The 10,326-nt window shown below is 48.7% G+C and overlaps 1 protein-coding gene across 4 annotated transcripts; it reads left to right on the forward strand.

Moving 5' to 3' along the window:
- Positions 1-587: 587 nt before the first annotated feature.
- On the forward strand, positions 588-4,732 carry LOC142465184 (leukotriene B4 receptor 2-like). Of its 4 annotated transcripts, none has more exons than XM_075569155.1 (2): positions 588-1,451; positions 3,404-4,732. In XM_075569155.1, exons 1-2 carry the CDS (start codon positions 1,421-1,423, stop codon positions 4,546-4,548), a joined length of 1,176 nt encoding a protein of 391 aa, XP_075425270.1. In that variant the 5' UTR covers positions 588-1,420; the 3' UTR covers positions 4,549-4,732. The 4 variants fall into 4 exon arrangements, with proteins under 4 accessions (XP_075425270.1, XP_075425269.1, XP_075425271.1 ...); XM_075569154.1 differs by having other exon boundaries at positions 589-1,451; positions 3,401-4,732; XM_075569156.1 differs by having other exon boundaries at positions 589-1,331; positions 3,401-4,732.
- Positions 4,733-10,326: the final 5,594 nt, after the last annotated feature.

The following is a 10,326-nucleotide window of genomic DNA, read 5'->3' on the forward strand; positions in this document are numbered from 1 at the left end:
ATCATTATATGTGTTGTTACACTTTAAGGAGTTTTTCTCTTGATAATGATTAAATAACAGTGACCCATTGAGTGTATCCCTCTCTTCAATAAGCTTTGCTCTGCCGATCTGTTGCAGGGAAGAATTTAATGTCTCGATATTTTTTTGCCCAACATCCTTTGCCATGTTCTATAAAAAGTATGTTTTTCTTTATCAGAGTCTCTCAGCCATCCGAGCCTGTACATGTGATAGAGATAAGGGAAAGAGGGGTGGTGGTGAAGGGAGAGAGAGGAGAGAGAGAGAGAGGGGTGGTGGTGAAGAGAGAGAGAGATGAGAGAGAGCGGTGGTGGTGGTGGAGAGAGAGCGGTGGTGGTGGTGGTGGAGAGAGAGAGAGAGAGAGAGAGAGGGGTGGTGGTGGTGGAGAGAGAGAGAGGTGGTGAAGAGAGGACAGAGAGAGAGGGGTGGTGGTGAAGAGAGAGAGAGAGAGGGGTGGTGGTGGTGGAGAGAGAGAGAGAGAGAGGGTGGTGGTGGAGAGAGAGAGTGAGAGAGAGAGAGAGAGAGAGAGAGAGAGAGAGAGAGAGAGAGAGAGAGAGAGAGAGAGAGAGAGAGAGAGAGAGAGAGAGAGAGAGAGAGAGAGAGAGAGAGAGAGAGAGAGAGAGAGAGAGAGATCAATAAAAGGGAATAAATAAGAAAACGAAAATAGAGAGCAAAGGGGAAAGTGAGAACAAGATCGTTTTTAAAAGGAGAGGGGCCAGGAGATGACTTATGAATAAAACAAATGAAATATATGAAAGAAGGATAGAAATATACAAAATCCAAGTGACAGGAATTGGGATATTTCTTTTCCCTGTCATAGAGACCCCTGAGGCAAGGATGGATGTATACTGGGAAGAGTCAGGGAGAGTCATGCTGTATATAACATTCCTACCCAGAGCTGTCTCAGCATGAGCTGGGTGTGACACTGGAGGAGCATGTCTCAACTGGAGAGAGGGAGAGACATACTGTACTGTGGGAAAGACAGTCTCCCAGGGGAAACCATATCGAAAGAGGAGGAGAAGGGCAGTGAAAGCCGAGAGAGAGCTACAACCCCACTGAGAGAGGGAGGGGGAGAAAGTAGAAGAGAAGGAACCTAGAGAAAGACAGGAAACGGATCAATAGGAGACAACAAGAAAATGGAGAGTATGGGATGAATAAAGAGTACAAGAAAAGAAATTAGAGAGACAAAGAGAGAGGGTGGTGTGAACCACAGAAAGAGAGTGAGAGAGATAATAGTGAGAGTACTTACTGCTAAAATACTGAACACCCTTCGGAGTCCTGCAACAGAGCATAGGCAGACCCTCCCACCCCAGCGAGTGAGTATACAGTATTTCTATGTGTGCTCTCTATTGTAAGGTCCCGGAGGTGTAATGTCAGAGAACAGGATGCTGAGACTGCAGATGTAATGCAAAGGAAAGGATGGCAAAATAAAATAGGTAAAAAACAGTGTGTGTGGTGGGATTTATGTATGAATCAGTGTATGATAGTTGAAGCTGAGAGATGAAGAGTGTTCCATCTATGGACATAAATGGTCTAAAACTAAGAGACTGGAGCAGAAAACTAAGTACCTGTAATACCCCCCCCCCCCCCCCCCCCGACTGTAGGGGCAGTAAAAACGTTCAAACTCCAGATGCAGATGTATCTTTTATATTATATCACAATAATAGTAGGTTCAGTCTTACTGCACTCCGACTTGTAGAGAGTAATTAGTAGTTGTTCGTGATGTGTTGGTGTTGGCTTGGAAGAATGGCTGGGACCTCCGCCATAGGTAACGATAATCATAGGTAGTAAATTCTTATATTTGCTGCACTGTTAAAAGCCAGTTTCGTGACAAGACATTATATTTCATTTCAAATTTTATTTGCAGGTGTCTGGACGTACAGCGTTTTGGGGAACCCCTTTCCTCAGACAAATATTTGCCCTGAGGAAGGGGTCTGAGGAAGGGGGTTCCCCGAAACATTATGCATCCAGATACCTGCAAATAAAAATGTGAAATGAAATATAATGTCTTGTCACGAAACTGGCTCTTAACAGTGCAGCAAATGTATTTTATTTATTACCTGTGATAGCGCTATATCATGGGAAGTGGCTGGGACAGCATAACTGGCTCTTGCTTTTATTTCTTGGCTTTCAAGTACTGGACATGGATTGCACTCTTATTCTGTTTAACAGTATGTGTGCGTGTGTAAGACTGGGCCAGCTTTGTGTTTGTTTTTTTGTACATTGTGCGGAAAAAGAAAAGGTAAAGAAAAATGCATTTTTATCTTGGTTTTCCATGGCTGAGCTCTGTTAGGAATGAGAGCTGCAAAATCAGGAGCCTTTTTATAACCTATGTCACAATGCGTTTGCTTCCCTGTTATAGTTATTTCCTAGAAACTCCCTTGTATGTTGCAATTCTGAGAATTGTGCAGTACCAGATTTCCCATTAGGCTCGGGCCTAGGGCGGCAGAATTTGAAGGTGGCAAAATTGCCACCCCCATATGCTTTTGCCGAACTCTCGGGCCTATTGGACCTAATCAGAAGGCACTTGCCTGTGTCGGCCGCCTCCTTTCTGCCGCCCTCTTCCTCCTTTGGCATCCAAGCGTCAAATGGTGCCGTGGATGTCACGAACGTGGTGGCACACAGCGTCTCATTGCCATGGCAATGTGACGTCGCGACATTAAATGGCATCATGGCGTTGCGTTTCCATGACAACGTGGCCGTGCGACGTCGTGTTTGTGACGTCCGCGGCGTCATTTGACGCTGGGATGCCAAAGGAGCAGGAGGGCGGCAGAAAGAAGGTGGGCACACAGGCAAGTGCCTTCCCATTAGGTCCAATAGGCCCAAGAGTTCGGCCTAAGGACGGTAAATGTTGAAATCCGCCGCTGGAACTGTGGATTTGTTAATCAATAAAGGGTCCCATTAGCCCCCCACTCACAAAACACATACAGTATATACTGTACACTGTACACTTACAATACAAACCATATGTGGGTATACAGGTAGTACCTGGATAGGGAGGGAGTATAAAGACCCTAGTGAAACTAAAAAGGTGCGTAGTCATGGCGAATAGACAGGTACTCAGAGCGCATCTACGTGTCCTCTAGGAATGAATGGTGTTACTAGGTTACTTCACACCGCTGTTTGCTGGCGCAATAACACTTGACAGTATGTGACTTCTACAGAAGTGGAAAATCCTGAAATGTGCAGTTCAGTTATTACAGTAACTGTGTAACTGTAATCTTCCCCCACGAACTGTCCAGATCCAGTTATTCTGGGCTCTGTCCCTGTACCTGATTCCTAATACATGGAGTCCTAGTGGTACCAGGCTCTGCATTTCTTCTTTGCTGTAAAACTCACCTCCTCCTTCCTTGATCACCTATAACCCCTTTCTATCCCACCCCAGCAGGAGGAGCTATTTCAACCATGAACAACTGTGTCCAAAGTTTCGGAAATGGGACCCTCCTAAGTTCTCCGGCCTCCCGTATCTCAGGTACCATCTTCCTAGCTTTGGCAGCGTCCTTGGGTCTGCCTGGCAATGCCTTCATCATCTGGAGCATCTTGTGGAAGATGAAAAGCCGGGAGAAATCTGTGACCTGCATCCTCATCCTCAACCTGGCAGTGGCTGATGGGACAATCCTTCTCCTCGCCCCTTTCTTCATCACCTTCCTGGCCCAGAAGAACTGGGTTTTTGGCAGAGCTGTCTGCAAACTGGCCTATTACCTCTGTTGCCTCAACATGTACGCCAGCATCTTTATCATAGCCTTGATGAGCCTGGACCGTTTCTTCGCAGTCTTCCGACCGTATCTGGCTCAGTCCCTTCGTAAGAGGGATGTGGTGACAAAGGTCCTCATAGCCATCTGGCTCCTAGCTGCAGCTTTAGCCCTCCCAGCTTTTGCCTACCGAGAGGTGGTGGAGGACATAAGTATGAAGGCCAAGATTTGCGTGCCTTGTCATTCCAGTCGCAGCGAGGCTGTCTTCCATTACTCATTTGAGACCCTGGTGGCCTTCCTGCTTCCTTTCCCCATGGTGCTCTTTAGCTATATGTTGGTCTTGGCCAAGCTGAAGGGAAGCCATTTTGGACAACGGTCACGGATTGAGAAGCTTATCGCTGCCATCTTGTTAACCTTCGCCATCCTTTGGCTCCCATACCATATAGTAAATGCAATGCAGGTAGCTTCCAATTTGACCTCAGGAAAGGTCTCTGAGAACTTGGAGAAAGCCTATAAAATGAGCAGAGCTGGAGCCACCGCCTTGACCTTCTTCAGCGCCAGTGTCAACCCCCTGCTCTACGCCTTTGCCGCCTCAGACCTTTTCAAGATCTTTGGGGTGGGCTTTGTGGCCAAACTTCTGGAGGGGACCGCGGCAGAAATACAGAGAAGGGTCAAGTCCCAACGAGATCTAGTGAAGGGTCTTGTAAGAGTTGGAAGTAGGGGGGAGTCAATGGATCTGGAGGGGAAAAATGGGATAAAAGGAGTACCCTTGAATGGGGACTATGACCTTTTAACCCCACATATAACTCCAAAGGATGGTACCCTGCATGAGTTAGGTTAACTGTGACTAATGTTAATGTCTAACTGCAGGAGTTAGGTTATCATGTCTTGGTATACATTACAATTTACTCACATTTGAACTGGCAGAGGAGCAAAAGATCTGAACTGTGATTTTGGCCATCCCTCATTTTCCACACTGCTTTTAATAGAAGCTCCAATGGTAAAAAAGAGATCTAATTTTGTTCCATATTTGTGATATTCATTTTTTTTAACATTTATGTTGTATGTATATCTTTATTTATATAGCGCCGCCCATGTACATTTGCAAGTGACATAATAATAATAATATAACACATAATGGGAATAAATGCTGCAGGCATAAAAGTAACATTAGGAAAATTAGTCCCTGTCCAAAAGAGTTTACATCGAAGTGGTAAGTAGGGAGAACTTGCAGAGAAATTAGAAGAGTGTTCTGGTAAGTGCACCACAGGGGGTCACGGTCAATACATATCAGATGTATACTATCAGCCAATGAAGCTATCCAAATGCTTTGTTAAAGAGGTGTGTTTTAAGATGGGTCTTAGGCTAGGTCCCCACTGCAGAAGGTGGCGCGCCTCTCACCAGCCCCTTACCTCAGCTCTAGCAGGCGCCGGTGACTCCTCGCTTCCTGGCCTTCTTCATACTGTGACGCGTCAGCCAGCAGGGGATACAACTGGATTGTGTTCCCGTGTGGCGACGCGCCACATGGTGCGCCAGGGAGCCAATGAAGAGGGAAGATCGCCGCAGCCTGGCATGAACAAGGGTGGATCCTTCCTCAAGTGCACCACACACACCATGTTGATGGTAACCGGATCCTTCACTTGGAACAGAAAATGTACGCGGCCACGCCCCCTGTCATGGCCGCGCACACGCGATCCGTTTTGGCCATGCCCCCACACCTAAAGAAGCTGCCTACAGACCGCAGATCACGGTTAAGTGCTGTGCACGCGCTGCCAGGATGCCAGGCGTGCAGTGGGACCTTAGCCTTAAAGGTGGAGAGAGAGACTGTTAATTGGATATTGAGGGTAAGAGCATTCCAGAGGTGTGGGGCAGTGAGTTAGAGAGGTTTTAATCGATAAGGGCTTTAGCGACAAAGGGAGAGAAGACTCCCTTCAGCAGAACGCAAGAATTGGGCAGGTGTATAGCGAGAACATTAGAAGAGAGACATAAGAATTGTTCATTGGGTGGTGTTGGGTGAAGTGAGAACCAGTAAGAGGGCGGTGGAAGCACATGGAATACACATGGGTGCTGTGTGAGGTGCAGATTGTGTGTTTTGTGGAGTATTAGGGTTGCCAGGTGGCTTCTCCAAAAATCTAGAAAAGTGTGATGTGCTCGAGACACACACACCTCTCACCGCTCCATGCTGTTTCACCCTCTCCTTGGCCCCACTCCCAGGCTCCTGACACCTCCTCCTGATTGGTTGCTGCTGGGTAATGCAGCCAATCTGGTTGGAGGAAGCTGTCCAGCCCCATAGCAGCAGCCCTGCTCTCTCCCTGCTTGGGGAAATTCCGTAACCCTCCAAGCCGGTCAGCTCACTATGTCCAGAGCGATAATACCGGACGCATACATGCCCAGTATTACCTCTCATTTTTTACTGGACAGTATCCAAATACAGGACAGTCCGGTTCAGTACTGGACACCTGTCAACCCTTCGTGAGTACAGAGGAAGCAGTGGGGCAGTGTTGATGTGTATATCCCGAACAGTGTGTGTAAGTAATTGTATGGAATATCTTAGGTGTATCTTAGGTGTACCAGGTGACTAAAATTTGTTTTCAGAGGTATGAAGTAATTTCCCCTGCTTCTAGCTATCTGTCAAAACCTGCCTGCCCCACCTCCCTCTCTCTTAGCCAAGATCATGGAAAAACAAGGGAGATTTCCAGTAACTCCTGCCAGGGTTGCAGAGCATTACCCCTTTACTGGAGAGAATGTGGCAGAGCATCACTTCTTGCATTGCAATGCAATATAACAGCATGTAAAGCATTCCTGCAAATGGGTTATCCCCTCACTCCTCCTTCCATTTCTTTCAACACATACAGTACTGTACCTAACTAGCTCTGGTTGTCTGCTAATTACAGATCACAGAAAGCAGGGGCCGCTGTTGGACTAAAGAGCTGTGAAAAGTATGTTCACAAGAGTGTGTTCCGGAAGAGTAGGGGGCCTGCAGAGCTGTGTATTTGTGGGAGGTGTTAGCAACTGAAAATGAGTGGGTGCTGCTTACACTATGGCTACAGTGCTCAAAGGCTTTGAACCGTGTGTGTGTGTGTGTGTGTGTGTGTGTGTGTGTGTGTGTGTGTGTGTGTGTGTGTGTGTGTGTGTGTGTGTGTGTGTGTGTGTGTGTGTGTGTGTGTGTGTGTGTGTGTGTGTGTGTGTGTGTAATCCAATTTAGCAGTGAATCTGTTATCAAAGTCAGAATGTCATTAGAATGCAGCGTAATTGTTTGATCTCTTTTTCATAGAGTGTGTGAGAGTGTGAGTGTGAGTGTGTGAGTGTGAGTGTGTGAGTGTGAGTGTGTGAGTGTGAGAGTGTGAGAGTGTGTGAGTGTGAGAGTGTGAGAGTGTGAGAGTGTGTGAGTGTGAGAGTGTGAGTGTGTGAGTGTGAGTGTGTGAGTGTGTGAGTGTGAGTGTGTGAGTGTGAGAGTGTGAGAGTGTGTGAGTGTGAGAGTGTGTGAGTGTGATAGTGTGTTAGTGTGAGAGTGTGAGAGTGTGAGAGTGTGAGAGTGTGAGAGTGTGAGAGTGTGAGTGTGAGAGTGTGAGAGTGTGAGAGTGAGAGTGTGAGTGTGTGTGTGAGTGTGAGAGTATGTGAGTGTGAGAGTGTGAGAGTGTGAGAGTGTGTGAGTGTGAGAGTGAGTGTGTGTGAGTGTGAGAGTGTGAGAGTGTGAGTGTGAGAGTGTGAGAGTGTGAGAGTGTGAGAGTGTGAGTGTGAGAGTGTGAGAGTGTGAGAGTGTGAGAGTGTGAGAGTGTGAGTGTGAGAGTGTGAGTGTGTGTGAGTGTGAGAGTATGTGAGTGTGAGAGTGTGAGAGTGTGTGAGTGTGTGAGTATGAGAGTGTGAGAGTGTGAGAGTGTGTGAGTGTGATAGTGTGTTAGTGTGAGAGTGTGAGTGTGTGTGAGTGTGAGAGTATGTGAGTGTGAGAGTGTGAGAGTGTGTGAGTGTGTGAGTATGAGAGTGTGAGAGTGTGAGAGTGTGAGAGAGTGAGAGTGTGTGAGTGTGTGAGTGTGAGAGTGTGAGTGTGAGTGTGAGAGTGTGAGAGTGTGAGAGTGTGAGAGTGTGAGAGTGTGTGAGTGTGTGTATGTGTGCTTCCACTGCAGCAAGGAATTCTGGGAAACGACATGCAAATGAGCACACCGTGTCACCTTTTGCCTGAAAAACCATTGTTACATGTGTAATGGGGTTCCCCTGGGCCCCCCTCGTACCTCCGCTGCGGGGGTGATCGCTTGTGCTGCCGGAGCAAAGCGGCAGACCCACCGGCACTTCGGGAAGGTGGGGGCCGAGCAGGGAGCGGTGCTCCGGAGGCTCCGCGCGGCTCGCTAGGTCAGGGCGCCGCCATGTTAGTTGTTGCGCATGCGCAGTGCAATTGCGCTGCGAGAGGCCCTCAGGGAGATCGCGCATGCGCAGTACACGCGCGCGAAAGGCTGGCCAATAGGAGAAGGCTCTTGGCAGGGACTACAAGTCCCATGAGCCTCAGGAACGCACCACATGACACCAGGGAGCCAATAGGACGCAAGGATTTCCCCAGGCAGGGAAGTAGAAGGCTGCAGGGAAGCACTTTGGGCCAGTCGGCGTCAGGAGAAGCTAGGGGTAGGTGGTGAGAGTGCAGGGATCAGTGACCCACTGCATTAGGCCAGTACCCCCCCCCCCCCCCCCCCAGACAGGCCCTGAGGCACCTTTAGTTTGTGGCTACTCCAGGCCCTAGGATAGGGAACCTGCCCCATTAGAGCTGCGTAGTAAGCGAGGGATTCAGTAGACGCTGTATATCCAGGAGAGGGGTCTGGGACCAGCCCCCCTCAACCCAGAAAGACTGCCCAAGGTATGATCACCTCAGAAGACAGCCTTCCACGTAGAGACCACGTTGCGGGAGCAAAAGTCGCCGGATCGCGGATCCATTCTGGTTGGAGTGACCGGGTGCTGGAGCGCCCGGCAGGTACCTTAATAAAGTGCATCAACACTTTATACTATATGGCGCTAATCACGCCAGGGTCAGAGAGTCACACGGGGACACTCGGTGGGTGGGTGGAGAGACTAAGGGACTCACAGGTATTACGGACACGGTGTGGGGAGACGGTGGTGGGTTGCGTCCTGCGTGGCGCTTTGGCTAGTTGTGCTATTAGTGGGAATGGGTCTGTTATATTTCATGCACCTTACAGTAATAAGTATATGCTCAGTAAAGGTTGTTCTTGTTTTATTATACCAAATGTGTGTCATTGGGTTGTATCCTGTGAGGGGCTCCTCCCGCTCGGTTGGGATCCCTCCCAGGTGGAGGCGTTGCACCACGAGTATTGTGAATATATATATATATATATATATATACCCCAGGCTCCCAGTGCGGAGGCTTAGGCTCCTCAGATCCATACAGGTACATACAGCAGTAGTAGCTTCAGGGAGAAACAGTGCTACAACATGAAGCCCATATAAGCTATTATGCTTGGAGGTGAGGAGGGGGTAAGCAAATTATTAACCCTTCCACTTCCACAGACTCTCAAACACGGGACTGTGCACTAATTGCAGTCACATTTTTTTTGTTTTTTGAAGTGAAACTTCTTTAGTGACGTTCATGTGTTTACTGGAGACGGAAGTCAGTGGTGACGTCAATGCTGGCAGATGAAGCCATCAGTGTTGCCAGCTGCCAGCAGGAGTCAACAGAGATGGGAAGGCAGCGACACACACACACCACCGCATCCCCCGAAACCCCCCCCCCCTCCCAGTCACCCGCCGAACACCCCCCTGAACCCCCACAGTCAGTCATGCTTGGGGGGGAAAGTAGTCAGGAGAGAGGGGGTGGGGCAGGACCCTGATAATCATACACACACACACACACACTGACTGACACACATACATACATGCAGAGTCACACACACACACATGCACACACATACACGCGTAGTCACACGCACACACATAGTCACGCACATACATACACGCGTAGTCACACACATATACGCAGAGTTACACACACGCACACATATACACGCAGAGCCACAGACACACGCAGGGTCACGCACACACATACACGCAGAGTCACGCACACACATACACGTAGAGTCACGCACACACATACACGCAGTCACACACACACATACAGTACATGCAGAGTCACGCACACACATACATGCAGACTCACGCACACACATACACGCAGTCACGCACACACATACAGTACATGCAGAGTCACGCACACACATACATGCAGACTCACGCACACACATGCAGAGTCACGCACACACATACACGCAGAGTCACGCACACACATACACGCAGTTACGCACACACATACACGCAGAGTCACGCACACACATACACGCAGTCTCGTCTCGCACACACATACACGCAGAGTCTCGCGCACATACACGCAGTCTCACACACACATACATGCAGTCTCACACACGCACACACATACACGCGGAGTATCGCGCGCAAGCACGCGGAGTCCCGATTGCATGCACGCGGAGTCCCGCGCACATGCACGCAGAGTCTCGCGCACATGCACGCTGAGTCCACAATTAGTATAAATATATTAGTGCCGTGCACGCGCGTTCTAAGTCACACTTTGTGTTTTGTCACTGAAATTGTGTTTTGATTTTTAATT

This window comes from Ascaphus truei, chromosome 13, assembly GCF_040206685.1.
Source record: "Ascaphus truei isolate aAscTru1 chromosome 13, aAscTru1.hap1, whole genome shotgun sequence".
Taxonomy (NCBI): domain Eukaryota; kingdom Metazoa; phylum Chordata; class Amphibia; order Anura; family Ascaphidae; genus Ascaphus; species Ascaphus truei.

Coding starts and splice junctions, on each gene's coding strand:
- LOC142465184 (XM_075569154.1), top strand. CDS start 1,421: ATGCAAAGGAAAGGATGGCAAAATAAAATAG. Junction 1,452..3,400: donor AGGATGGCAAAATAAAATAG/GTAAAAAACAGT, acceptor ATCCCACCCCAG/CAGGAGGAGCTATTTCAACC.